Source organism: Artemia sp. Qi Xiang Cuo, chromosome 2 (assembly GCF_049724085.1).
Source record: "Artemia sp. Qi Xiang Cuo chromosome 2, ASM4972408v1, whole genome shotgun sequence".
NCBI lineage: Eukaryota > Metazoa > Arthropoda > Branchiopoda > Anostraca > Artemiidae > Artemia > Artemia sp. Qi Xiang Cuo.
In genome coordinates this window covers 90462862-90488419 of record NC_142795.1, presented here as the reverse complement: position 1 = coordinate 90488419, position 25558 = coordinate 90462862, and the positions used below count along the sequence as shown (strand labels likewise).

The 25558-nt window shown below is 36.4% G+C and overlaps 1 protein-coding gene across 1 annotated transcript in view; it reads left to right on the top strand.

Annotated features, from left to right (window-relative positions):
* Positions 1-25558, top strand: part of Nf-YA (nuclear factor Y-box A) — a 58210-nt gene that overhangs the window by 11368 nt on the left and 21284 nt on the right. The window contains exons 2-5 of the mRNA XM_089108350.1: positions 9453-9561; positions 12986-13141; positions 19515-19659; positions 22995-23184. Coding sequence (XP_088964476.1) covers positions 9499-9561; positions 12986-13141; positions 19515-19659; positions 22995-23184 — 554 coding nt within the window. The 5' untranslated portion in view covers positions 9453-9498. The remainder of the gene's footprint in view (positions 1-9452; positions 9562-12985; positions 13142-19514; positions 19660-22994; positions 23185-25558) is intronic.

Genomic DNA, 25558 nt, shown 5'->3' with positions numbered 1-25558 from the left:
AATCCTTCGTCCAGGATTGGTTTTGTTCATTTCCATTTTCTACTAAAACAGAGTGCTTTATAAAAGATGAAAGGGAAACCTTTGACGTCATCATGGCAGATATCGATCCCTGACGAAGCAGTTTCCCATAGCAATAGTGCGGGAGCTGCTTCCAAAACCCAAATGAATAAAAGTATTTGCTTCTGTCGTTTTTTTTTATCATGAAGAATAATATATTGTATATTATAAGTTATTCTTGCACAAAAAGGAAGATATGGGAAACTCCCTCTGAGGCTGGACCAAAGGACATTATACGAATGTTTGGTAAATTGTTCATTAAGAGGAATAAATCCATTTAGTTTTTTTGTTTTTATTTATAATGTAGAATGGAATATTTTATATCGATTTATGATTCCCCATGGAGGATGAAATGGGGAATTCTTTACGAGGTACGGCCTTATAAAAACATGGGAATCAATTCTAGTCCAAGAATAAAATCATTTAGTTTTGCCATTCTTTATAATTTAGAATAAAATATTTCATGTTCTATATTAATTTGTGCTTCCCCATGGATAATGATTCAGGAATTTCCCCTTAGGTAGGGCTCCAAGTGGATTCCCCCTGAGGGCGACTGAAAGGATATCTAAGGAAATATCTGAATATTTTCGAGAATGTTCATGTTTCTGAAAATATATTTTTGTTACACAGTTTTGTTCCCAATGCTGCTGTTGTTATTATTTTAGTTTTACTTTTATCCTTTTTGCTATCGTTTTTAGCCCCTGATCTTTTTTACCTCTTTAGGTTTTTTACCCTTACCTCTTATTTCTTACTTAATTTACCGGTTTTGCTTCAATGCAGAAAACTGACCGTATGAATTGCCAAATAAAATGATTATATAATGTCAACAGTCGAAGATTCAAAACAGTGCGTAGAATACCCATGCCGGTCAGGAAATTTTGACTTTGTGTTTCCCCCAGAGGGTGGAAATTTTCACAACTATTTTTGTCTCACATTGGTACTTTCGCATTAGATGGGCCTCTCTAAAAAGTCAAGTTTGGTTAATGCTAATGAAATAAAATACAAATAGGATGACTATATAATAGTTTAGAAACAAATTTGGGCTATATATTTGCCGATTAGGAGGGGGGGGCAAAACATTGCATGTATTATATACGTAACCTAACCTAACCTAGGTACGTTTTTCCCCATCTAAACTCCAAAAAACCACAGTTTAATATCGTATACGCAATTAAAACTACGCTAGTTAAAGCATTTCTCTCAGTGGTGCCTTGAATCATCTTGTATCAAAACGGGTTTTTCAACGCCCGTTTGACTGTAGCATCTAGCATCTCTTATATAACTTCTTTAGAGAGCCCCATCTAATGCGAAAGTATCCTCACATTTGTCACCTAAGTAGCCTATATAGGGTGTATCTTAGAAGTTGTAACCCCCTCCCAGCATATTTTCACGTACGTACCTTCATATGCGCGAGAAGTTTGCTTAATGCAAGATCTGAGAAAACCGGTTTCATAGCCACAAAGGCAAATGACGGCTGACAGAATGCTTTGGGCTTGTATAATGTGGGCCTATATATTTGCAGATTAGGGGGTGGGGTGGGGTAAGGTTACGTTGGGTTACTTTACCAACACCCACCATCTAACCCTAACGTGCAAATATATAACCCAAATTATATTATTATATAATACAAAGTATTATATTTTCATCTTGTTTTGGTGTATTTCATTATGATTAACCTAACTTCACTTCTCGAGTGTGTTCCGGATTGTACGGGAGTGCCCATAAATATTGTATGTTATTGGCATGAGAATTGTTTTTCAACCTAAAAAGGTGTTCTGGATTTATTGAAGAAAAATCGATATCGTAATTGAGTCGGATTGACCGCAAGATCCCTAAGTTGGTAAAATGTCGCACCTATTTCTAACCAGTGAAACGATTTCTAAATTTTTCCTAACATTACAAAATAAATAATATTTAACTCTGTACCGGAAACGCTTTAGCAGTTCCTTTGTAATCTTTTCTTATGAAAATTAAGATGGTCATGATTGTGTAATTATTTAACCTTAGGGTTTGTTGTTACATAACATATGTAATGATTATCGTGTTTAGTCAATGACACTCGCAGAACATTTTCCAGGGGGAAGTGGATGTTAGATTTAAGTCGGTGCAGCTTATTCCAATGGAGGGAGGGCTAATGTTTCCGCCAGAAATACATCGTGTTTTTCGGAGTCTTGCACAATTTTGAAGGTGCTTGTGTAGTATCCCGACCACACTGGAGAAGTTTACTCTGTTTGATCTGAGAAAACCCGTTTTGTCTGTCTGAAATCAGTTATAGTTAGGTTAGTCTGAGTGAAAAAAAAAACTACAATGCAAGTATATTTTAATTAAATATATAATATATATTGGTTAGGGGTTAGGTTAGGCATTTAAGATAATGCGTTCTGGGCATGGGCGCCCATAAGCTGAATTCCAGGGGGGGGGGCAAACGGCGGCTAATTGCTACTTTTAATGCTATATAATAGAAATCTCAGAACAAAAATATAAAAATAAGGCAGCATCATTCAGCCAGGGGGGGGGGCAAGAGCCCCCCTGCCCCCCCATATGGACGCCCATGGTTCTGGGAGGCCTGCTTTCCCTAATTCTTTGTTGTAATTTCCACATAAAGAAAGAAAAACGAGCAAAAATGGGGTTTTTATAGGCCAAATGAAGATACTGAAAAAACGAAGCGAATATTTCGAGAGGACAAACGCCTCTCTTCTTCAGCGCGAAACGAAACGATGTATCAATCGTAATGTAATTTCCATAATTTATTTTGGTATATTTCATTATGATTAACCGAAATTCACTTCTTGATAATACATAATGTTACATAATAAATGTTACATAGTTACATAATGTTACATAGTGTTCAGGATAATACATAAGCACTATTTTGAATTTCATACATAATACAGGATTCTAGAAAAGGAAGAGGCGACTGAAGCTCTCCTCTCCTCCTCTGTGCACCTCTTATGTACAGTCTTCTTGTTAAATGTCAATAATCCTTAGACAGATTGCAAAAACGTCTGAATACTTCATCTGGAATGATGCTTGTCATGTTAAAAACATCTGTAAAGCCTTAGAGCAGGTTTTAAGCACTTCTGCCATACTGCGCATCTTTGAACCACGTGTGCCACACTTCTGCCACTGCGTGTCTTACATTCACCATGTGTGTGTGGCGCGTCAGCTGATGTGCATGGTCTGGAAAGCAGGAGACCTCTCTTTGCACCCTCTAAATGCGAACAAATATATAATCGTCTCCTTTTGAGGCATTACTTGAGAATGACTAAAAGTAACGAGAAGACAAGGTAGTGGGGATGAATCTGTATCACTAGCTTATTCTCAGTGGTATAAGTTTCAAAAAAAGCCTGGGGGGGGGTGGAAGAAAATAATTTTCCAATAAAGACCTCTAAGTACGGTGAACTAGTAAAAATCTAATAGAGGGTAGAATTAAGCTAAACTGAGTTATAAGCAATTTGTGTTGAATAGAAAAAGACGTATATAACAGAATAAAGGACATATAAGGTAAATATATATAAAGGCAAATAAAGAAAGAAAAGATAAAAGGCACAAAGAATGGTATATAAAGATATGTAAAGAAAAAAAAAAAGATAAGCGGTTAGGTAACATAATAAAATTTACAACCGTAATCACAACAATAGCGTATGCTAGAAACTGTTCGAGACTGCAAACAAAAAACTCAGGGCGAAACGAAGTCCGGAGAGGCGAAAACAAGGTCACGCCCCTAACGAGGTTAGTGGCCCTCTTTTCACTCAATTTCAGGAATATTAGTGCTCTTGGATGACTCCCACGAACTAGCTATGTGTGTCTCTGCTATTTCTCTTAAAAAGAGGGCCGACCATCCTTATAGGGGGCAGAATTTAAAAAGAAATGCAAAAGAAATCAAATTACAGAAAATCGTAAAGATGGTAAAATTGTAGTTGTCTTTCCTGGGTAAATGTCTTCATGCCTGAAAAATGAAAAATCAATTTTTTTTTGGTGAGAGGTGACACGGGTATAAAGGTCCATCTTCTGCGTATGGCCCTGTCATAGTTTAACGGTCCATTCATTCCTTATAATGGAGTAATTAGTAGAGCGTTGTGACTTTAGATTTTGTTCAACGTTCCTTCAAATATTGATTTGCCGACCTCTGTATTTCTCTAACACCTGCTTCCTGTGAAGGAAGAAAAAAGTATCCGCGCTTCAGTTCGAGGGAGTGCAACAGATGCAAGAGTTGTTCGATATCCATGCAAAGCTTTTGTTTGTAAAGGGGGATGAAAGAGATTATGAGACAAAATTTTTTATCGGATGCTGGTGTATACACAAAATTATTTGGGGGTTAAGTTATTGAACTTATTTTTGGGGGTTCAATAGCAACGAAGATCACACTTCGCATCGTAAGCAACCAATTACAAGTATAAACAGTAGGGATTTTTTTTCTAAAGACATGGAATTCCAAACTCTAAATGAACATTTCGGCCCTGAGTCCTAGGGCCGTCCTCAGCACAGCACAAACTGAAAATCTAAAAGAAAAACTTCCATTAAAATACGAACTTTAAAACTAAAAAAATTTCGGCCTTTGGACACAGGACAGAAACGTTCATTTAGAGTTTGGAATTCCACTGTCTTTAAAAAATTTCGGTACTTGTCGGCTATTGGAAACACATTCAAGAATTACGCTTAGGTTACATCTCAGAAAACGGGTTTCATAGCTAAGCAAACAAGTGATGGATGGTGCATTGGACTTGTATAATTTGGACTGTATGTTTTTACATTAGGGGGAGGGGGTAGGTTAGGTTTCCACAAATTTGTTTCTAAACTACTATTAGCACAGTATCATCATGTTATCACTAATTATTATTATCATCATGTTTTGTTATATCTCATTAGGATTAGCCTAGCTTCACTTTTTGGGTGTGTTTACAAATAACCGACAAGTAGCCTACCAACATTTCCTTAGTGCGTCTACTTGTAATTGTTTGTTTTTTAGTGTTAGGTGGACTTTTGAAAGAACGTAGAAAAAGATGATGTATTATATGAAAAATGCAAATCGTTAAATCCTATAACTTCTGGATCCCGGTCCCGAAGTAACCCCCTCTCTCCGAATGTTCCTTTTTCTTATACCATTTCAGTAAACTAAGTATTCTTGATCTGTTGGTTTAACTCATATCCCAGTTTCTTATTTGTTCTCCAGGATCTTGCCCAAGTCGTTTTTTTTCGTTTTTTTCTTATGCCGTGACCTTAAATCGTTAAAAAAGCATCCCTCCTTCAGACACCTGGTTACTTTAAACAGTAGAACCGAAGAGTTGCTTGCCGTCAAAAATCATTTACGCACCATGATGCTTCTGCCATGCGTGGTGTGTGGAGACGTGGCATGGCAGTGTTTACATTTGATGCGAAGTGTAGTGTGTTTACGCGTGGCGCAACAAATTGCGCTCTGATTGGCAGTCTCTGGAGTTGGCAGCCCCTCCAAACCCCCCCGAAATTGTCTCTCATTTAATTTTTAGTAACCATAAAGATATTACAAATATATAGAAGGCTAAACAAGGCATAATGATACTCGATTTCGTCTTTTCTTACTTCAACCGATTTTTATGTTCCATCGTAAATCATAATGATGACTGCACTGTTAGTTTGATCGATTGCCGAAAAACCGTTATAGTGCACCGAATAGTGCAGATGACTGCACTATTAGTTTTATCGCTTGCCGAAAAACCGTTATAGTGCACCGAATAGTGCAGATGACTGCACTATTAGTTTTATCGATTGTCGAAAAGCCGTTGACTCAGAAAAACAAAATCGGGTTCCAAAATCAACAATGCAAAAAGTAGGCACTGACCTTCTATGTATAGGCCTAGTTGATGTCTCTATACTTGTAACATGCCGCCTTTTGAATCGCCCCCGAGGATTTGTGGCAAGTATGAACGTGTAATGCAAGCATGTGCACATGTGGGGACTAGAGGACATTTCTCACTAAAACGCTCAGGATTGGTTGTTTGCGCCCCGAAATTACTGTTTCTGGGTACAAGGATGGAAACCGAACTGACTCTCCATAGCCAACATAGAAACTACCACAGAAGAACATTGGGCACTTGTGCATTATATGGTACCCACTGCTATATACTGTACAAGGAACTACTACAGGAAACCAAAAAAACGGGTATTTGCTAGATAATTGGAATGCAAAGCGTGATTTATTATTGCATTTGCAATATTTAAACTGTTTTTTTGGGGGGTTAGGGGGGTTCTTTCATGGGTACCGTGTAATGCACAAGTACCGAACACTGTTATAAAGGAAGTGTTGACGAAAAAAGAGAAAGAAAAACTCAGTTCGTCGCCTCCTCAGAGCCTGTGCCTGGAAACAACATTCCCCCTTGCCCCTCCCTATGTAAGAGTAGACACTAATATCGACCACCCATTACTTGGAACAAGGTGGCTGCACAGGCTGCATCTCTTGTACTTTTGATGTTGTCAGTAAAGAGAAAAAATAAGAGAATAATAAACAACAACAAGGAGTTGAAAACAACAATAAAAGAACCTTATCATAGCCTCATAACACTTCATTCAAGACCACTATAGGATTAGGACTACTTCCAATATACACAGCATGACCTCACTTATATCGTGAAGCCATGCTTTGAATATCAAAACTAAAGACGATTTATCGATTCTTTTGACCTTTCTTTAATAGCAAACCTGACACACATCTCAGAATGCCTCTTGTCCCGGGATGTGTGTGACAGTTCCGCCATATATGGCGCGCCATCTGGTTTCCACAGATTTTGAAAGTGGGTACCCCCTCCACATACCAATACACTATCATTGTAGCATTTTACCTCTAAATGGTCCTTTCGAGTCTTTTGATCGAACAGTTCGTGGTAACGAACTGTAAGTAAGGAGCTACCCGGCTCAATTGTAACCGAAACTCTGAAAAACGGAATTTTGATACCAATAGATATATCAAAAGATACATCTAAGTTTCATTCAGATATATAAGCTTCATTAGGTTTGATTTTACCCATTAAAGGTTTCAAGCCTGAGAAAATTTGCCATATTTTTGATTCGCTCTTTATGCTGATTTTTGATTTCTCTTCCGGCTCTTTAAGAACGACTCCTAAAACACTATATTCTTTCTAGAATTGAGAGGAGTCTCGGCATTTTCCAGAGAAAATGCCCACATTCTGCACCTTGCAAAATTTTGCGAGCTGTAAAACCTTCTAAGATTTTATGACGCTTTGTCCATGTTGATGTATGTGCGAAATTTATTGGTAAAGCGAATAGCCGTATCGATTTCTTTGTCTACTGTGGCCGTATGTACATTTTTGTTGGCCTGATTTAGTACGGTTTCTAGATCGTATTCTACAGTAAATGAAAATAAAATATAGCGATAGAATTAAAGTAGATTTACCTAGTGCATGGACATATGCATTAAAAAAGAGAGAAGGGAAGCAAATGTTATATGCCAATGATTTGAAACCTAATGCGGCTCGGCAGTTTATCATTAAAGTCAGGCTCGTTTCCGGAGATTCAAAATTAATCAAATTAAAAAGTAAAATAAGGGACCCTTACTCCTTGTTTAAAATCTGCAACTTCCCCCCCCCCATAGCTACCTTAATTTTCGTACAAGTTCTCTTTCTTTTGACTTTGTACGGATTTCAGTTTCCCAATGCGAGTTACCAATTATATTCCTATTCAATAGTAATTTTACATTTACTAAAAAAGTTACAAATCCACTTTCAAGTGACATGCTCCTGAAAACTGGATTTATTTGTACTTACGCCGTCGAAACCAGTTTCTGGTAAAACCATCTGCTTATACTTGCATTTGAATCTAAGCAGGAATTAATAACGATACAACTGAAAAATAGGCATTCACTGGTTTTCTCTAAATCGATTTTAATTGGCCTTTGAATATTTCTTTTCAAAATTATTTTTCATTGAAAAATAAATTGTCCAGTCTTTCTTATTTCTGATACTTGAAATTAGTAACTAGTGTTATTTCTCTAAGACGGTAGTTATGTTATTATCTTTATTGAACCAGGATTTCAAGAAACTGTTGTTTTTTTTTGTTGCTTAGATTACGCGTGGTGTAAATTTACCTGAAGTCGAGGAAAGTTCTATTTGACAGATTCATTGGCTCTGATACCCAGGTGATGGAAGGGGGAATTTCTCCCAATATCTGGCTAATGAACCTCCACCCGAGAGGGTTGGCAACTTTCCGCCAAATGGTGTAGATCGCCACATAGTTCCGCTTGACTTTTGTCAAAAGGATATACAATTCTCCAGAAATGTATGGAGAGAAGTTTATTTACTTGCAAAAAGGTTCCCTCTTATATACGGAAGAGTACTTACCTGTTGGCCAGTACACACTCAAGAATTTGGATCTTCAGACACGAGGTTGAAACAAATAAGATGCTTGGGAGACAGATAGAATATACATGTTTGGGCTGCATATTTGCACATAAAGGGGGGAAGGGGGTTAAGTATAGCAGGGCTGCACGCAAACTGTAACCTAACCTAACCAAAATACCAACTAAATATTTGTTAAAATATAGCTATTTGTTAAATATTTAGCAGAGATAGTCACTAGTGATAAATCACTAGGGATGGCACCTTGATTGAGTGATTTTTCGGGGATTCGGCGAACCAATTTTTTTTCGAGGTGACATAGATTTTCGGGGAAATCCCCGAAATCCCCGAAAAATAGGATATACATGTTTGAGCTGTATATTTGCACATTAAGGGGGGGGGGTAAGTATAGCGGGGCCGCATGCAAAAATGTAACCTGACCAAAATACCAACTAAATATTTGTCAAAATATAGCTACAATGTAGTTTTCCACTGAACCGAAGCTAATTGTCTCCGTATACAAACAGCAATAAACCCGTTATTGTCTCTTATCGATCCAAATTCTCGAGTGTGTACTGGCTAACAGATGAGTACCGACAAAAGTTTTATACACCCGGGGGCGACATGGCATAGGACCTCATGATAATTTAAGTAAAAAGAGTATGAATATTCAACGGTGTTAAAATAATTTTAACCAAGGCCGTATCTAGGAATGGGGGGGGGGGATACTGTGCTTGAACCCTCCCCTTGTGAAATTTTTGTCTGACTCGTAAGAACTTAACAAAAATGCATATAAAAAAAAATTTGATGCGTTTTCTAAGTCTCTTTTTGTAATCTTCCCCCTCCCCCCAAACCAAAATCCTGGATACACCCTTGGTTTCACCTAATACTCCTGACCAAATGTTTTCTGTATAACGTTTCAGAACGTTCAACTTTGATTAGGAGATTGCATCAGTTCTATATGTCTCTTTTGAATAATCTAAACATTTGAACAATTGCTAACTTGTTAAATTTATTTGTATTTTTCGTGTATAATAAAGCTTATTGTTTTTTTGTTTTATGTTATAGTGAATCTGGCGGCAACTCACAAATCCTTGTCTGAGAAGAGCTGGAAATGGTGACGACCGTCAGTGGTCGACAAGCTACACAACTAGTCATGCAAGCAGGACAAGCCCAGGTAACTGAACAATGACCTATTCAACATGGTCTCATTTTGCCAGTGTTTTTTAGGGGGGGGGGGTGGTAAAAAATGCATCAAAATTTGTTCATATGCATTTTTGTTGCGTTTTTGCGAGTCGGACAAATATTTCACAGGGGGAGGGTTCAAACCCCCTACCCCCCTGGGTACGGACTTGGCTACTCAACATGTTCTCATTTTGCCAATGTTTTGTTGTTTTTTGGAACATGAGGTTATATGTTAAATACCTACTACTAGTGATACTTCATCGCAGCACTAACGTTGGTGCTTGTTAAATACAATATATGCCCATGGATGGCTTTTCGATGACCTTTGATCCGGTCAGGCAAGGTTGTAATTAGATCGGGCTCGGGTCTTAGCCCTTGCTACTCATTTCCCTTGGACAAAGCTCAGCCTTCGGCCCTATGAATAGATCACATCACAAATCGTAAATGGATTTTGCCATTTCGATAAGAGTGGTACTACTACTACTACTACTAACAACTCATCGCAGCACCAAGCCCCCTGAGGCCAACACAGCTACGCACGCTCCTCCTCCACCCCAATCTATTTAAAGCCTCCCTTTTTACACCCGCACACGAAGTTCCCATTTCCTTTAAATCTTTCTTTATGACGTCCTCCCACCCCAGACGGGGACGACCTGCTTTCCGTTTAGCCCTAGATGGTTGGCCGAAAAGAAAAATCTTCGGCAATCTGTCATCCTTCATCCGCACAACATGCCCTAACCATCTCAACCTTTCTTTCATTATAGACCTAGAAAGCGGTATTGAACCACATTTTTCGTATAGCCTATTGTTTTAAATACGGTCAGTCAGCCGGGTACCCAGAACAATCCTCAAGCGATTTCTCTGGAAAACATCTAGCAAATCTTCATCCGCTTTTCGGAGCGTCCATGCTTCAGAGCCATATTTGACCACTGTCATCACTGTAGCTTCCAATATTCTAATATTGGTTTGCAGACTTATCTTCCTATTCTTCCAGACTTTTTTTAACTGTGAAAAAACACCCTGAGCCTTGGCTATTCTATTTTTAACATCTTCACTGCTCCCACCATCTTTACTAATAATACTACCAAGGTAAGTGAAGCTGCCCACCTGATCAATCTTTTCATTACCCAACGTCACCTTTTCAACTTCACTTATTCCTAGCCTTAGTGACTTAGTCTTCCTAACATTAATTTTAAAACCCCTTCGAGCACCCTGAACTCGCAAAACCTCTACACCTTCATTGATTTTGCTCACACTATCATCTAGTATGCTTAAATCATCAGCATAATCCAAGCCCAGGAGACTTTTTCCTCCCCATTTGATTCCGTGGTCTCTCATTGCCTTTCCTGTGCTCCTTAAAACAAAGTCCATCAAAATAATCCATATAAAGGGGGATAGAAAACAATCCTGCTTAACTCCTGATTTAATACAAAACCAGCTGCTAACCTCATTTCCTACCTTAACAGCAGCAGTGTTATTCTCGTACATAGCACTAATCACTTTAATGTATTTGTCTGTTATACCATACAAGGATAAAACCTTTACTAAAGCTCCTCTATCAACAGAATCGAACGCTTGCTCATAATCTATAAAAATGAGGACCAAAGGTGTTTGAAAACTTAGGCACTTCTCAATTATTAACCTAAGAGTGAAAATTTGGTCAACACATCCTCTACCTTTTCTAAAACCGCACTGCTCTTCTCTTAAAACTTTGTCTACGGCATCTCTCAGTTTGAAAAGTATCATATTACTAAGTAATTTGCTACCTAAAGAGACCAGACTAATGCCTCGATAATTACCACACTCACTTTTATCACCTTTCTTATAAAGGGCTTAATTAAGGTTTTTCTAAAATCGTTAGGTACTTCCCCTTTTTCAAAAATCATATTCATAATCTTCAATAACTTATTTCTAACCTCAGAGCCACCATATTTAAGAAACTCATTTACTACCCTATAAGCACCTGGAGCCTTATTATTCTTTAATCCTTTTAGTACTGTTGCTAATTCCTCCTCACAAAACAAATCTTCCTTCACATCCAAGGTATCACAAACTTTTTCATTTTCCTCTATATTTTTTCCTGCAACTCTATCTCGGTTAAGCAAGCTCTCAAAATGTTTGGCCTATCTCGCTTTACCTTTTTCCTTATCACTAATTGCCACCCCATTCCTATCTTTAACTGGGACAAGTCCGGATTGACTAATACCTCTCAATTTGTTAACGTGCCAGTACAATATTTTACTATTATGCCGTCGAGCTGCATCTTCTAAATCCTCGGCAATTTTATCCATGGCCTCAACTTCACACCTCCTTAGTTCATATTTCAATGTTTTCTCCACTTTCTTTACATTTCTTTTGTTTTCATACGATCAATCACTCAGATAATTCTTGTACAAGTCCTTTCTCCTTTCTATTAAACATAAAGCTTTTTCACTAATATTCTTAGCTGCAGTTCTAGCTTTCTTCCCTAATGCACCTTCAGTAACTTCACAAATTATTTTTCTAAATTATTCCAACCATCTTCCACATTATCAAATTTTAAACTCTCAAGTTTAGTATTCAACTGTTCCTGGAAAGTTTCTCTCAAATTCTCATCCTGGAGTCTACTAACATCATAACTTCCCGGGAGGTAACTACCCTTCCGATATTTCAGCTTTAAATTAACCCTTGACACTACTAGATGGTGATCTTTACTTTTAACATCAATAACAGCAGTCCTATATACCCTAGTATCTTGTATTGATCCTGCCATATTTTACCCCTTCTCCCCCCTAATGTTTCATTATATAGCCCAAATTCGTTTCTAAAGTATTATACTTTTATCATACTTAGGCCTAGGTATATTTCATCAGGATTGAGCGTCAGAGAAACATATCAGAAGAATATTAGGTAGGGACTATATCATACAAGTTCCAATTGGCTGATTCAGAATGGACCGGTGGACCCCCCCCCCCCCACAAAAAAAAAAAAATCTGGCGCCCACATTCAATGTTTTTTCTCTTTTTCATCTTTGTTTTTTAATAAACTTGTCAATTTGGTCATTATTTGCGCCCTTGCCATATTGGCCTACCCCCCAAGAATTTTTACTGGACCCGCCTTTGTCAACCCTGCAGTGTGTTGCTACCGCTAGGTTCCATCTCTGGGTCCCGTATCGAGTCATCATGAGCCTTATTTGAATTTAAATTTTCTGCCGAAACATGAGCCGAAAAGTTCAATCACTGAGCGTCCAGACTGCCTGTATATTCACCAAAAATAAAAACAACACAGAAGAAATATTAAACATAAAAATGGATTTGGTGTATCGTTGAAGAAGCTGAAATTATAGCAATTCGTTTTGTCTTTAAGGAGTGAATTGGTTATGTCAACTGGCTTAAGTTTGAAAATGTGTCTTTAATTTTTGTTGTTTTGTTTTATAGGTGGTATCATTATCTCCATCATCAACTGGGCAGCAAGTGATACAAACAGCCAACGGTCAGCAGCTTATTGTTCAAACTATTGCCCAGAACAATCAGCCACAAACGATAACTCTAAATGGGCAACAAATACAAGTCGTACCTGTGCAAACCCTTCAGGTATTATTTTATAACAGTCTAGAACAGGGCCGGATATAGGGGGGGCGCTAGAGGGGGTGGCAAAACAAGCTTAAATTGGAATTTTTTGGGCACAAATTGTAATATTTACATAATTGGTGTTGCGGCAAGGGGTGGCAAAGACTCCATTTGCTCCACCTCCCCTGAGAAAAAATCTAACTCCCGCTCTGATCTAGAATATTGGTTTTCAACTGAAAGAGTAAGGACCACTGAGGTTGCCACATTTTGGCATAGAATTAAAAACGGCATTGGCCTGGGAACCCCCTGGTCTATCAGTTTTACAAGCAAAAAGAAAGCACCTATTAAAAAGAAAAACCTGAAAATGTACAAAAAGAAACACTACATATGAAAGAAGAAACTACGTGCTAAACTATAAGCCCTTCACTTTCGAATTCAGCTTAAAAAAAGAGTAGAGGAAGGCTACTCTTTTTCTGACAGTCTATAATGCTGGTTTCCGACTGAGAGGGTAAAACCAACTTAAGGTGCCACATCTTGCCATAAAATTAAAAGCTGTATTTCCCTGGGAACCCCCTGGTCTAACAGTTTTACGAGCAAAAAGAAAGAGCCCTATTAAACAGAAAATGCACGAAAAAAACACTACAGTTACAAGAAGAAACTATGAACTAAATGATAATTACATCACTCTAGAATTCATCTTTAAGAAAACAGTAGGATGAGGCTACTATTTTATAATAGTCTTGAATTATGGTTCCCAGTAAAAATCAATTTTAAATGATAATTACATCACCCTAGAATTCATCTTTAAGAAAACAGTAGGATAAGGCTACTATTTTCTAATAGTCCTGAATTATGGTTCCCAGTTTGGCCTGGGAACCCTCAGTTTTACCAGTAAAAGGAAATCATCCCATAAATATTTGCAAAGAACAATAATGCTAAAGTTAGGCTTACCAAATGTCTCACTTTGAGTGTGGCGGGCATGATTTGATGACATAACCCTTGCGTCTCGACCGGTTCCCATATTTATATTTTTGTTGACATCTTCTTTATTTACCCGGAAATTGACTTCTGATTAGCATTTTTATATTAAGAAATAAAAATTAAATTAATTTCTGGCCCGCAGAGGCCAGAATTGAAACAAAAATCGGCCGTTCTTTTAGTTTGCCTTCAGTACTGAACAACAGGTGTGGCAGCTTAAAATACAACTCAACTTAAAATATGGTACCGAATCTATAAACTATTTGATTAGTTGCTTTGACTAACCGAAGCTAAATGAATTTTACTTATGGCAAAGAATAATGATAACGAAGACGAATTTCACTTACGATAGCAAGTACAAGATTTGGCCATTAAATTCATACTTATTCAATAATAATTGTAATTATATTACTCTTGTATAAACTGGTGCATAACAAATATTAAATATTAATAAAGTGTTATTTATCTTAATTGTTTATTTTTGTATCTACAGGTATTTCATTAATCAACTTTTAGAAAAATCCATGTGAATCAAAAGCTTAAAAATCTATAGCTCATATTTAACTTGTTCGATATCGACCAAAACTCGAGACTAGATTGGCTCATGTTCAATGGCGTTAAACAAAACCCAAATTCGGACCTGAAAACTACCATGTTAAATATCCTCCGAGGAAAGATGGAACCACAGTTTATATAATTAGACAGTATGATCATCTCTATCTCTCCCATTATAAAAACCCGGACATTATAAAACCCATTATAAACAGGCTAAACAAGCTAAGGCAGAAAGAAGAGGGAGGAGCTTTATGTTCACGATGACCAGAAATGATCTGCGATAAGCTTACTGGTACAAAAACCCGGACACAAAGAAGTGGGAGGAGCTTTTTGTTCAGGATGACCAGAAATGATCTGCGATAAGCTTACTGTATATTCTGTCTACTGTGGATGGAACTCACCAGAATAACTGATGCTGACATAAGCAAAGTGCACCGATTTGCCTTTGGAATTTCTGCACGACCTGATAAAATTGCCCCTATACCGATTACATTCCGTGACCGAGAGATCGCGAAAAGTGTTTACGCACCTAAGAAGAAACTTGCAAAAAGTGGTATTTTTGTTTCGGAAAATCTAACCCGCCAGCGGCGGGATATTCTTAACACAGCTCGTGAGAAATATGGCAATAGATGTCTTGGTCTGATCAAGGGCGTATTTTTGTCCGCCTTCCGAATGAGAACACTCCACGTAGACTTTGGTCAATCGAGGACATGATTTAATATTTACTAAATTGTTTTTTCTCTTTTTTCTTCTCCCTTTGTTTTTCTGTTCTCTTGTTTCCCTTTTCCTGTCTATGTAATGTCATTGTCTATCAATGTTTTGTTCTGTTTTCATTGCCGACTGTGTCTAAAAATAAGTTTTTTTGTTTTTGTTTTTTTAGATATGTTTAGTATCTCGCCATTCATATATTCAGTGTATTTTATATATTTATTGTTTATTTATTTTCTTTGTGCGTATCTGTCTAAGGATTTACTTTCGTTACAATTAACTTCAATGAAAATTATGGATTTCAATAATTATTCTTTTTTGTTACACGCCTGTTCTCACAAGTCATTGCGTCAGTTTGGGATTTTAATCCTTTGTTATCTTGAACACGATTCTACTTGTATTGGTCTCATGGGTACATTAATGCAGCGTTAAACATATATATATATATATATATATATATATATATATATATATATATATATATATATATATATATATATATATATATATATATATATATATATATATATATATATATATATATATATATATATATATATATATATATATATATATATATATATATATATATATATATATATATATATATATATATATATATATATATATATATATATATATATATATATATATATATATATTATTTCAGGAACTGTGTAGTAAGATTAATGATTTAAGGAAGTCACTAAATTTATCTGAAATTATAATAATAAATATGTTCAATAATATAAAACATATACATCTCTTACTTATTGATATGATTTTTGGATTTTATTTATTTATTTATTTTTATTTTTGTTGTTGTTTATAGCCTCTTAGTTATTTTTTTATTTATTTTATTTGGTGTGTGTTGTGGTGCAGGTTTGATACACAATCTCCTTAAGTTTTATGAATTTTTTTAACTCAGGCTCTGGGAATGTTTGCTCCCTTGATGGACGTTTACTTCAATTGCAAAGTAAGCCATTAGATGTTTTTAATTGTAATACTTGCGTCTTTATTTGATAATCTTTTTTCGTCTCTTAATTTGGTTCGGAATTCTGTTGTAGTGAGTGATATTTCAGACCATTTTCCTGTACTTTCTAGTTTTAATCTTGGAAAAAAGTTGACTAGGAATACCCAGCATCTGCTTCAGCTTCTTTTAGGTTTGGCCTGAATTAATTGATGAGCCTCAAATCCCATTTAGCTAAAAATATATGGAATAGTTTTGGTGAGGATAATGATTTTTGTTCAAAGTTAGATTCCTTTTATGAGTCAGTGAAGGAGTCTATTTTTTACGTATTGCTCTGTCCCCCTCTACTTCAAGATCAAAAAGATCTATTCCTCTTAACCCATGGGTGATCCTTGGTCTTATAAAGAGCTGGGGACGAAAAAATAATCTTTGGAAAGCTTTTAAGTCAGCAAAGACATCTTTGAATGCAGCACGTCTTCACCAATTCAAACTCTACAGGAATGTTTTTAATTCTTTATTTCGGAAGGCCAAATTCCTTTATTATTCCAAAAAATTCTCGGATTGTGGAAAAGATATTCGAAAAACTTGGCAAGTGATCAATTCCGTTCTCATACGTTCTTCTCCGGCTGCTTCTATCTCTCCAAGTCTTGTAGTTGGTGATGTGGTTGTTGAGGGTAATCCATCTGTTCAAGAAGCATTTACATCATATTTGCCAATATTGGGAAAACCACTGCTTCTTCAGTCAGGTCTTCACAGTCACAACTAGATTACAAATCTTATCTTGGTCTGCATTGTCTCAAATCGATGGTGTTATATCCTGCTTCTGTTGTTGAAATAGCCAGGATTGTAAATAGCTTGAGGGGTTCTTCGTCGTCTGGCCCTGACTGTATTCCAACTATGGTATTTAAGTTCATTCTTCCTTCAATTATTTCTCCATTGACGAAGCTTATAAATCTTTCTTTTGAAAATGGGAATTTCCCTAGTTCTCTTAAGCGAGCTAGAGTAATTGTTTTATATAAAGGTGGACCAAGAAATGACCCAGCCAATTATCGTCCTATATCTTTGCTGTCTGTTTTTAGCGAAAATTTTGAAAAGACCATGCTTTTCCGTCTTTCTTGCTTTTCTAGAGGCTAAAAGGTTTCTTCATGATTTTCGGTTTGGCTTCCGAGCTAAACATTCTACGGAGCATGCATGTGTAACTCTTTTAAATTTTCTCCACACTGTGCTTGACTCTGGCTTGATTCCTGCTGCTATATTCCTGGATGTCCGTAATGCTTTTGATTCTTTAACTCATGGGATTCTGCTTTATAAGCTATCACAAAATGGTGCAAGAGGACTGGCTCATGCTTAGTTTGATTCTTATTTGTCAGGTAGAACTATCTCCATAGATTCCCTTTCCCGCTTTTCGTCTGAAGTTGAGTTTGGTGTTTTTTTTATTTATTTATTAGTTTTTTATTTATGTTGATGACCTTATAGTTGCGGTTAAGAAAGAAAAACCTACAGTTTGCTGTTGTCTATGTCATCCTGAATCTTTCAATGCTAAAAAGATTACCATCGTTTTCGCAGGATTTGGACACTCTCGTTGCTTTCGCTGATGACAGTACCATTGGTACTGTAGTAGGAACTGAGTCTGAGATGCTTCCCAAATTAGTTGATCTTTTTGAAAGAGTCGTTCTTTGGTTTGATGCAAATTGCCTTGCCCTAAATGTTGCTAAGTCAAGTTTTTTTAATTTTTACCCGTATTTCTCTGGCGTGCCCTGAGTTAAATAACATCCAGCTTTCAAGGGGCTCTCTCAATACACCTAGGGATCAGTATGTACGACTTCTCGGTATTCTTCTCGCTGAAAACCTTTCATTCAAGCATCATATTGGACTAATTAATATGAAGATCTCAAGGAGTCTTGGAATTTTGAGGAAGCTAAAACGCATTTTTCCTGGATCAGTTTTAAAAATTCTGTTCAATTGCTTAGTTCAGTCCTACGTCTCTTATTGCCCTAAAATATGGATGTCAACTTTCTCTTCTTTGTTGAAACCACTTTCTAAGTTATATGATAAGGCAAGAAGGGTTATACAGGAAACAAATTGTTCTACAACTAACCCAACTAGCCCATTACTTGATTTGCAGTCTCTCTACATTCTTTCGTTCGCGTCTTTCATTTTTCATCAACTTCTTGGTGATGTTCCCACAGCCCTTAAAACCACTCCTTCTTTCGTCACTGATAGGTTTCCGCATCATCTTCGCAATTCAAGGAATATTAGTATTTTATTTACTCGGTCAGTTAGGTCTGACTTCAACCACTTAACTACTTGTCATATTGTTTGAAATAGCATACCTGAGTCGCCTCAAGAGTGTCACTTGTTTGGTGGTTTCACAAGAATTTTAAGAAATTTTTTAATACTTCGATGTTTCATGTTTATATATATATTTTTTTAATCTTATGATTATTATTGGGGGGGGGGGACGGGTGACCCTAGCCTGGGTTAGAAATGTTTGTTGTGAGGGGTATTGAGTTTGTTTAACATTAACATTTAACATCTTCTCTTTGTTCTTTTCTTTTTTTTGGAGGGTCTCTTAAAATCGCCTTTTGTTTGGGTCTCTTAAATATTGTTTTTCTTTTTTCTTTGTTTTGTTTTGTATGTGTGTGTGTTGAGTCTTTGAAAGGTTGAAATGCACTATATTGAAAATACTTTTCTTCTCTTTTTTTAGTATTTGTGTCATTTCTGTTTTTCCCGTTTTTTTCCTGGTCATAGAGCCTTACGGGGGATCCTATGTGGCAGTGTTTCTGTCGTAAATTTATTGGTTAAATAAATTGATTGATTGAATTCATTATAAAAACAACAAAATTTTGATTTACTGGCAATCTATTCTGCTTACTATTTTAGGGATCAATATATAGACGTGATTAAACGATTTCCAATTGATTTGAATGTCTTTTATTTAATTTGTTGAATTAAATTAACTCCCCTTGAGAAGTTCCATTTTTTACTTTCCTGGCAGCTCTTTCTAATTAATTGTGTTTTTTTTGTTTTTTTTATTTTACTGTATTATGATTTTTGTACACTATTATGTAATACGTAAATTATCTAGACGTACCTGAAGTACAAACATTTAACAGCATACTCAAATACTTACTTTTACTACGTGCACTGTTATGACTTAAGTACAGGAATACTTTTTTTTTTTAGACGGGATCTAGTAATGGATCTCAGCCAATTGTTATTCAGCCTTCGAATGCCCAAACAGCTCAGATTATTCAAACTCCAGACGGACAGACATTAATTTATCAACCCATATCCAATGTAGAAACTGTGCAGCAAAATCAACCTCAAGGTATTATTGCATTCTGCTTTCATGTTTTTGTCATTTCTTTATAATTTTGTGTTTTTGTTTATATTCTATTAAGTGTTATTCTGTTTCATTAAGTGTTATTATAGCACTAACCGTCGCTATGTGGTTCTCAAAAGGGGGTAATAGTTGTCCAGTCACACTTTAGTCCTCTTGATTCACATTGCCCTGCTGGTTCTCTCTTAAATACATTCCAAGACCACATCGGCTATACATGACATGAGGTTAAGAGAGGAAAGAAAATAATAAATGAAAAATAAAATAAAAAAAGGGGTGAAAAAACGAGGATTTTGTCAGCCAGTGGCAAAACATGAAGACGAAGAACAAGCAAATATTTCGACAAGGACCTCCGCCAAGTCGTCCTCAGTGCTAAACAAAAAAAAAAAAAAAATCTAACCTTTTGGAGTTTACTCGACAAGATGCGAACGGACACTGTCGAGTCCGTTCACTTTAGTGAACGGACGAGTCACACTTTAGTCGTTATGATCCACATTGCCCTGCTGATCTTCCTTTTTAGAACAGCTTTACAAATGGTTTTTGGTGCAGAAGTTTGAAAATGGCAGATGCTTCAGTGTTATGTCCCATGTTCTTAAGTTACCTCCAGTCAATTTTCCATTAGCCGGTGTTTTTTTGGTATATGTTTAAGATACTTTACTTCGAATTTTTGGATTAAAGCCTTTAAAACAGCGGTTTTTTGAAGACATGGCTGGCGAGCCGATCAGTCAGCGAAGTGACCAGCAGCATTACCAACGCTCTGAAGTACGAATTTTTACCAAGTACGAAGTAAACTGTACGAATTTTCTAACTAGAATTGTATCACCAGAAGATTATTTGTACCATTTGAAAAGCAGGTTAAATATTTGCCGTAACAAGAAGAAAATTCTCGTTAAACTAAAACTTGAACAGATTTCCGAATAAGAAAGGAGCAAGTGAAACCAAAATATACAGGGAAATTTGTATTATTCCAAAAAATTGTAAATTAACGCATTGTACCACGACCTCTAAACTGTACCAAAATGGTACAGTTATACTGCGTTGGCAACCCTGCTGACCTATGTGATCCAATTTGAAATAAATCTGAACGTAAATCTCAGAAATTGGAGTGAAAGAACTATATGTTAGTCCATAAATTCTTATACAAACTTTGCAACTGGAACTGAGAAATGGAACCAGTATGCTCTATACATTGCTTGTGTCAGAGATTGTCCTGATTATTGAAGTTATATACATATACATATATACATATATATATATATAGAGAGAGAGAGAGAGAGAGAGAGAGAGAGAGAGAGAGAGAGAGAGAGAGAGAGAGAGAGAGAGAGAGAGAGAGAGAGAGAGAGAGAGAGAGAGAGAGAGAGAGAGAGAGAGAGAGAGAGAGAGAGAGAGAGAGAGAGAGAGAGAGAGAGAGAGAGAGAGAGAGAGAGAGAGAGAGAGAGAGAGAGAGAGAGAGAGAGAGAGAGAGAGAGAGAGAGAGAGAGAGAGAGAGAGAGAGAGAGAGAGAGAGAGAGAGAGAGAGAGAGAGACACACACCCCCCCCCCCCCACACCCAAAAAAAAAACCAACCCCACACCCCCCCCCCCCCCCCCCCCCCCCCCCCCCCCCCCCCCCCCCCCCCGCCGTCCAATATATATATATATATATATATATATATATATATATATATATATATATATATATATATATATATATATATATATATATATATATATATATTTTTTTTTTTTTCTTTGTTTTTTTTTATTTCCTTATATATATTTCTGTGCCTTTTTTTTTTTATTTAATTTGTTAGTATGTCTTTATATGTTCGGTTTGGCACTTTTTTCTTTTATTTTTATATATATATATATATATATATATATATATATATATATATATATATATATATATATATATATATATATATATATATATATATATATATATATATATATATATATATATATATATATATATATATATATATATATATATATATATATATATATATATATATATATATGGAACATAGAGGTAAGAAATCATACAAACATTTGACCAATCTTGAGAATATCTAAAATTCATGAGTTTAGTGACACGTCGATTTTAAACTACAGAGAAAAATTAGCGAAAGTACAATCGGAACAGTTAACGCAACATCGAGTAATAAAATAATTAAATGGTAGCCATTAACATTTTATGAAACATTTTCATACAGAAAAAGAAAATGGTGATAGCAGGGTTTGCAAAGTAACAATTTGAGTCATAAAAATTAACGCTTTATTCACTATTTAGAATTTGGATTGAAAGTAGATTGCCATTCGTGCAATCGAAATTCTCAGGCTGTAACCCGAATTATCGCTGAATCCATTTTCGACACTTTCAAAGCACGGTCGTGGATGGTGGATTAAAACGTCCCTTCTACAGAGGTCCTAATGCAAAACCCTGCAATAAAATGCACCCTTAAAAAGTTTCAAGTTTTCAAAAGCTAAAATACTGAAAACTGAAGCTTTGAGGCACAATTTTTCGATTACTTAGGGTTAGGGGAATAGTTATTCTAACCAATATTTACTTTTAGTCAAATTAATCATTTTACCTAATAAGCTAATTATTCCTTAAAGTCAAGGCTGTACCCAGGGGGGGGGGTAGGGGGTTTGAATCCCCCCCCGAAATGTTTGTCTGACTCGTAAAAACGTAACAAAAATGGATGTACACAAATCTTCTATGCATTTTTTGAGTGTTTTTCTGTAAAATCCCCCCCCCCGAAAAAATCTTTGAGTAACCCTCCCCTCCCCCTCCCAAAAAAAACTCTGAGTAACCCCAGATAGCAGATAGATTTCATAGGTAGCGCAATAGCGGCAGTGGTGGATCCAGGGGAGGTGTGAGGGGGCGCACCCCACCCCCTAACATAGTCTAAAGTAGTGTAATTTACTTAATTAACGCAAGTTTGCGGTAATTAAACTTGCTCCTAACGCAAGTTTATCGGATAAACCTATTTTTCTCCCCTCCCCCCCCTAAAGAAATCCTGGATCCGCCACTCAATAGCGGTGCCTAAGTAAAGAGCGAAGTGGGCACAATGTATTATAATTTTTTTTCACCAAGGCACGTATGGAAATAGTTGTCGTAGAAACTTTGGAAGTGGCTCATTCAATTGGAAATTGGGAGTTCTACTATTCTTTATAAGAGTCAAAAGTGATTTATCCACCAAGAACGCATACTAAAAGATTATAGTTTTAGCGAATATAATGACCTGGTTGATCACATTTAAAAGTGTCCATGTAAATGCCATGTGTAAGGTAAAATTGAATTGTACAACATCTTTAAGTAATAATAATTTGTTTTAGTAATAAATCTTGGTGGCAACATAATTCAGACTATGCCACAAATGACCGGCGTAGCAAACGGAGGCGGAAACATTGTAATGATGGTACCTGGTAACGGAGGTGTTCCTCAAATACAAAGGATACCTGTTCAAACACCCCAAGAAGTTACAGAAGAAGAGCCCCTTTTTGTCAATGCGAAGCAGTATCACAGGTCTGTTCTGCTTTACTGTATCTGATTACAAGTAAGAAACTTAAAAAGGAAGGAAATTTAAATCGTCTCTGATTAAGAACAACCAGTCACATTTTAGTCACTTTTGTTGATAAAATAACATTTACGGAAGACTACAGCGCCAATTACGTATGCTGCCCGTAATTTCTTGAATTGAAAGTTGTTCGAAAAATACACAAAGACAAGGCCGTACCCAGGATTTTTTTTTCGGAGGGTTTTTTACTCAAAGATTTTTTTCGGGGTGGGGGAGGGGGCTACACGAAAAAACGTCAAAAAACGCATACAGTATTTGTTTATATCCTTTTTTGTTACGTTTTTAAGAGTCAAAAGAACATTTCGGGAGGGGTTCAATTCCCCCTAACCCCCCTTCTGGGTACGGCCTTGCACAAAGACATAGTAATAATAGAGAATAACCAGGAATAAGATATGTACGAGCCACAGTATAGTCACATTTGTCGAAAAAAGCAAAATTTTATGAAATAACTTAGGATTTTTCTCAATTTTAGTGCTACACTTGTATTTCAGAAGTGGAAAATTAAAATTACAGGAAATTGGTCTAAAAGGTTTGCATCAACACTAATTTGTTCCTAACTGTTCTCTTCTAATACTATGTCTTCTTCACTTTTGCCAGATTTCAGTTACAGATAGAAAAATCGCTTTTGCAAGCTTCCATTTTTCTAGCTTCAAATAATTATACCTTAAATTTCGACTCTGATTGATCAATCACGAATTTAATGTTTCAAAGTTGAACAATGTTCAATTCGAGAAATTACGAACGGGGTACACAATTAAGGTTGTAGTTGTGCGTAATTTTGATTTATCGACAAGGCCGACTATAAAGTGGCTTGGGAAATAATGCAGACACAAGCTTTTTAAACCGATATATTACCATTTTAACTTTCTGCTTCTGCAAAAGTCGTGAACCATTAAAATCACGAAAAAACAACCCAAGTCATTCGCAAATCATGTTGTGACTATGGTACGACTCGGGTATAAAACTAATTTGGCAGAGATAGTTCAAACGCATAGATTTATTACCTAAATAGATTCCAGATGAGTGGGCCCTGACTTTGAACTTTAGTTAGCTATATTTGAACTGCAGCCAACCTCAAGGGTTTTACCGTCCCTAAAGTCACAGCTACAGACTAAATACTAAAACGCCGTCCCTAAAGACTAAAGACACCGTCCCTAAAGTCACAGCTACAGACTAAATACTAAAACACCGTCCCTGAAGACTAAAGACGTCGTCCCTAAAGTCACAGCTAAAGACTGAAGACTAAAACGCCGTCCCTGAAGAATAAAGACGTCGTCCCTAAAGTCACAGCTAAAGACTAAAGACTAAAACGCCGTCCCTAAAGACTAAAGACGCCGCCCCTAAAGACTAAAGGCACAGCTAATCTGATCGCTTTACCCTGAAATCAGCGCTTCCATTCCACTAATGTGGGAATAAAGTATTTAAGTGCGAAAAAAGAGTAGAATTATAGTAGGACACAATCCGGAAGTAAGTATGTTATCGTGCTTACTATTTGAACAGGAACGTTAACAAAATTAATTCTTACGCTATATTACCAGTGTTTCCACTTCAATCCCTAAAGAGCTGTTGGAAAACCCCTAGAAATCCCTATTTTCAATGCCAAAATTTCTATAAGTTTCTCCATTTTCTGACTGCTTCCCAAGTCACAAGTAAAGCCTTATTAGGCTGACTTTTAATAGCATTTGTTCAGGACGACCTATTTTGCAACTCAAGACCTTTTACTTGTACCAAAACATCTTCTTTTATGTTTAAAACAGTGCTTTGTATTTATCGACTAATTAAGTTCGATTTTGATTTATAGATTCCGGGTCCAAATCTCAGATTCTGGACCATATGAATATATTTTATTTGTTTGTTTTTCTTTGTCACTATTTTCTGCAACACCCTCGTTTTTATTTGAATTGATACGAAGGATTGGCATAAATGATATCCAACCGGTCGCTTTTTCGCGCATTATTTTTGTTTTGACTTTTTTTTATATTGAGTTGTTAATTTGAAGCAGAGTGTAGTAGCAAAAATGAATCAATTAAAGCGTGATTTTAAGGACAGCGCCTGCATTTTGATCTTTTGAATTATTTGATTTTAGCTAGTGTAGACTGCTACCTGCCTCCCAGTTTTCCAGAAATTGCCGAATGCAGACGCACTTTAAACTGTATTCAGAAAAATTTAAGGAGAATTATCAAATGATAAGTTCTAAGGGAAAACGCCAAATGCTAAGATTAATACCCCGAGTCATCTTTTTCGTCGCCATCCCCATCGTCTTTCCCAGTGCCTAAAATAGCGACGCACTCGGACACAGTCGCATCGAATTTCATGGACTTC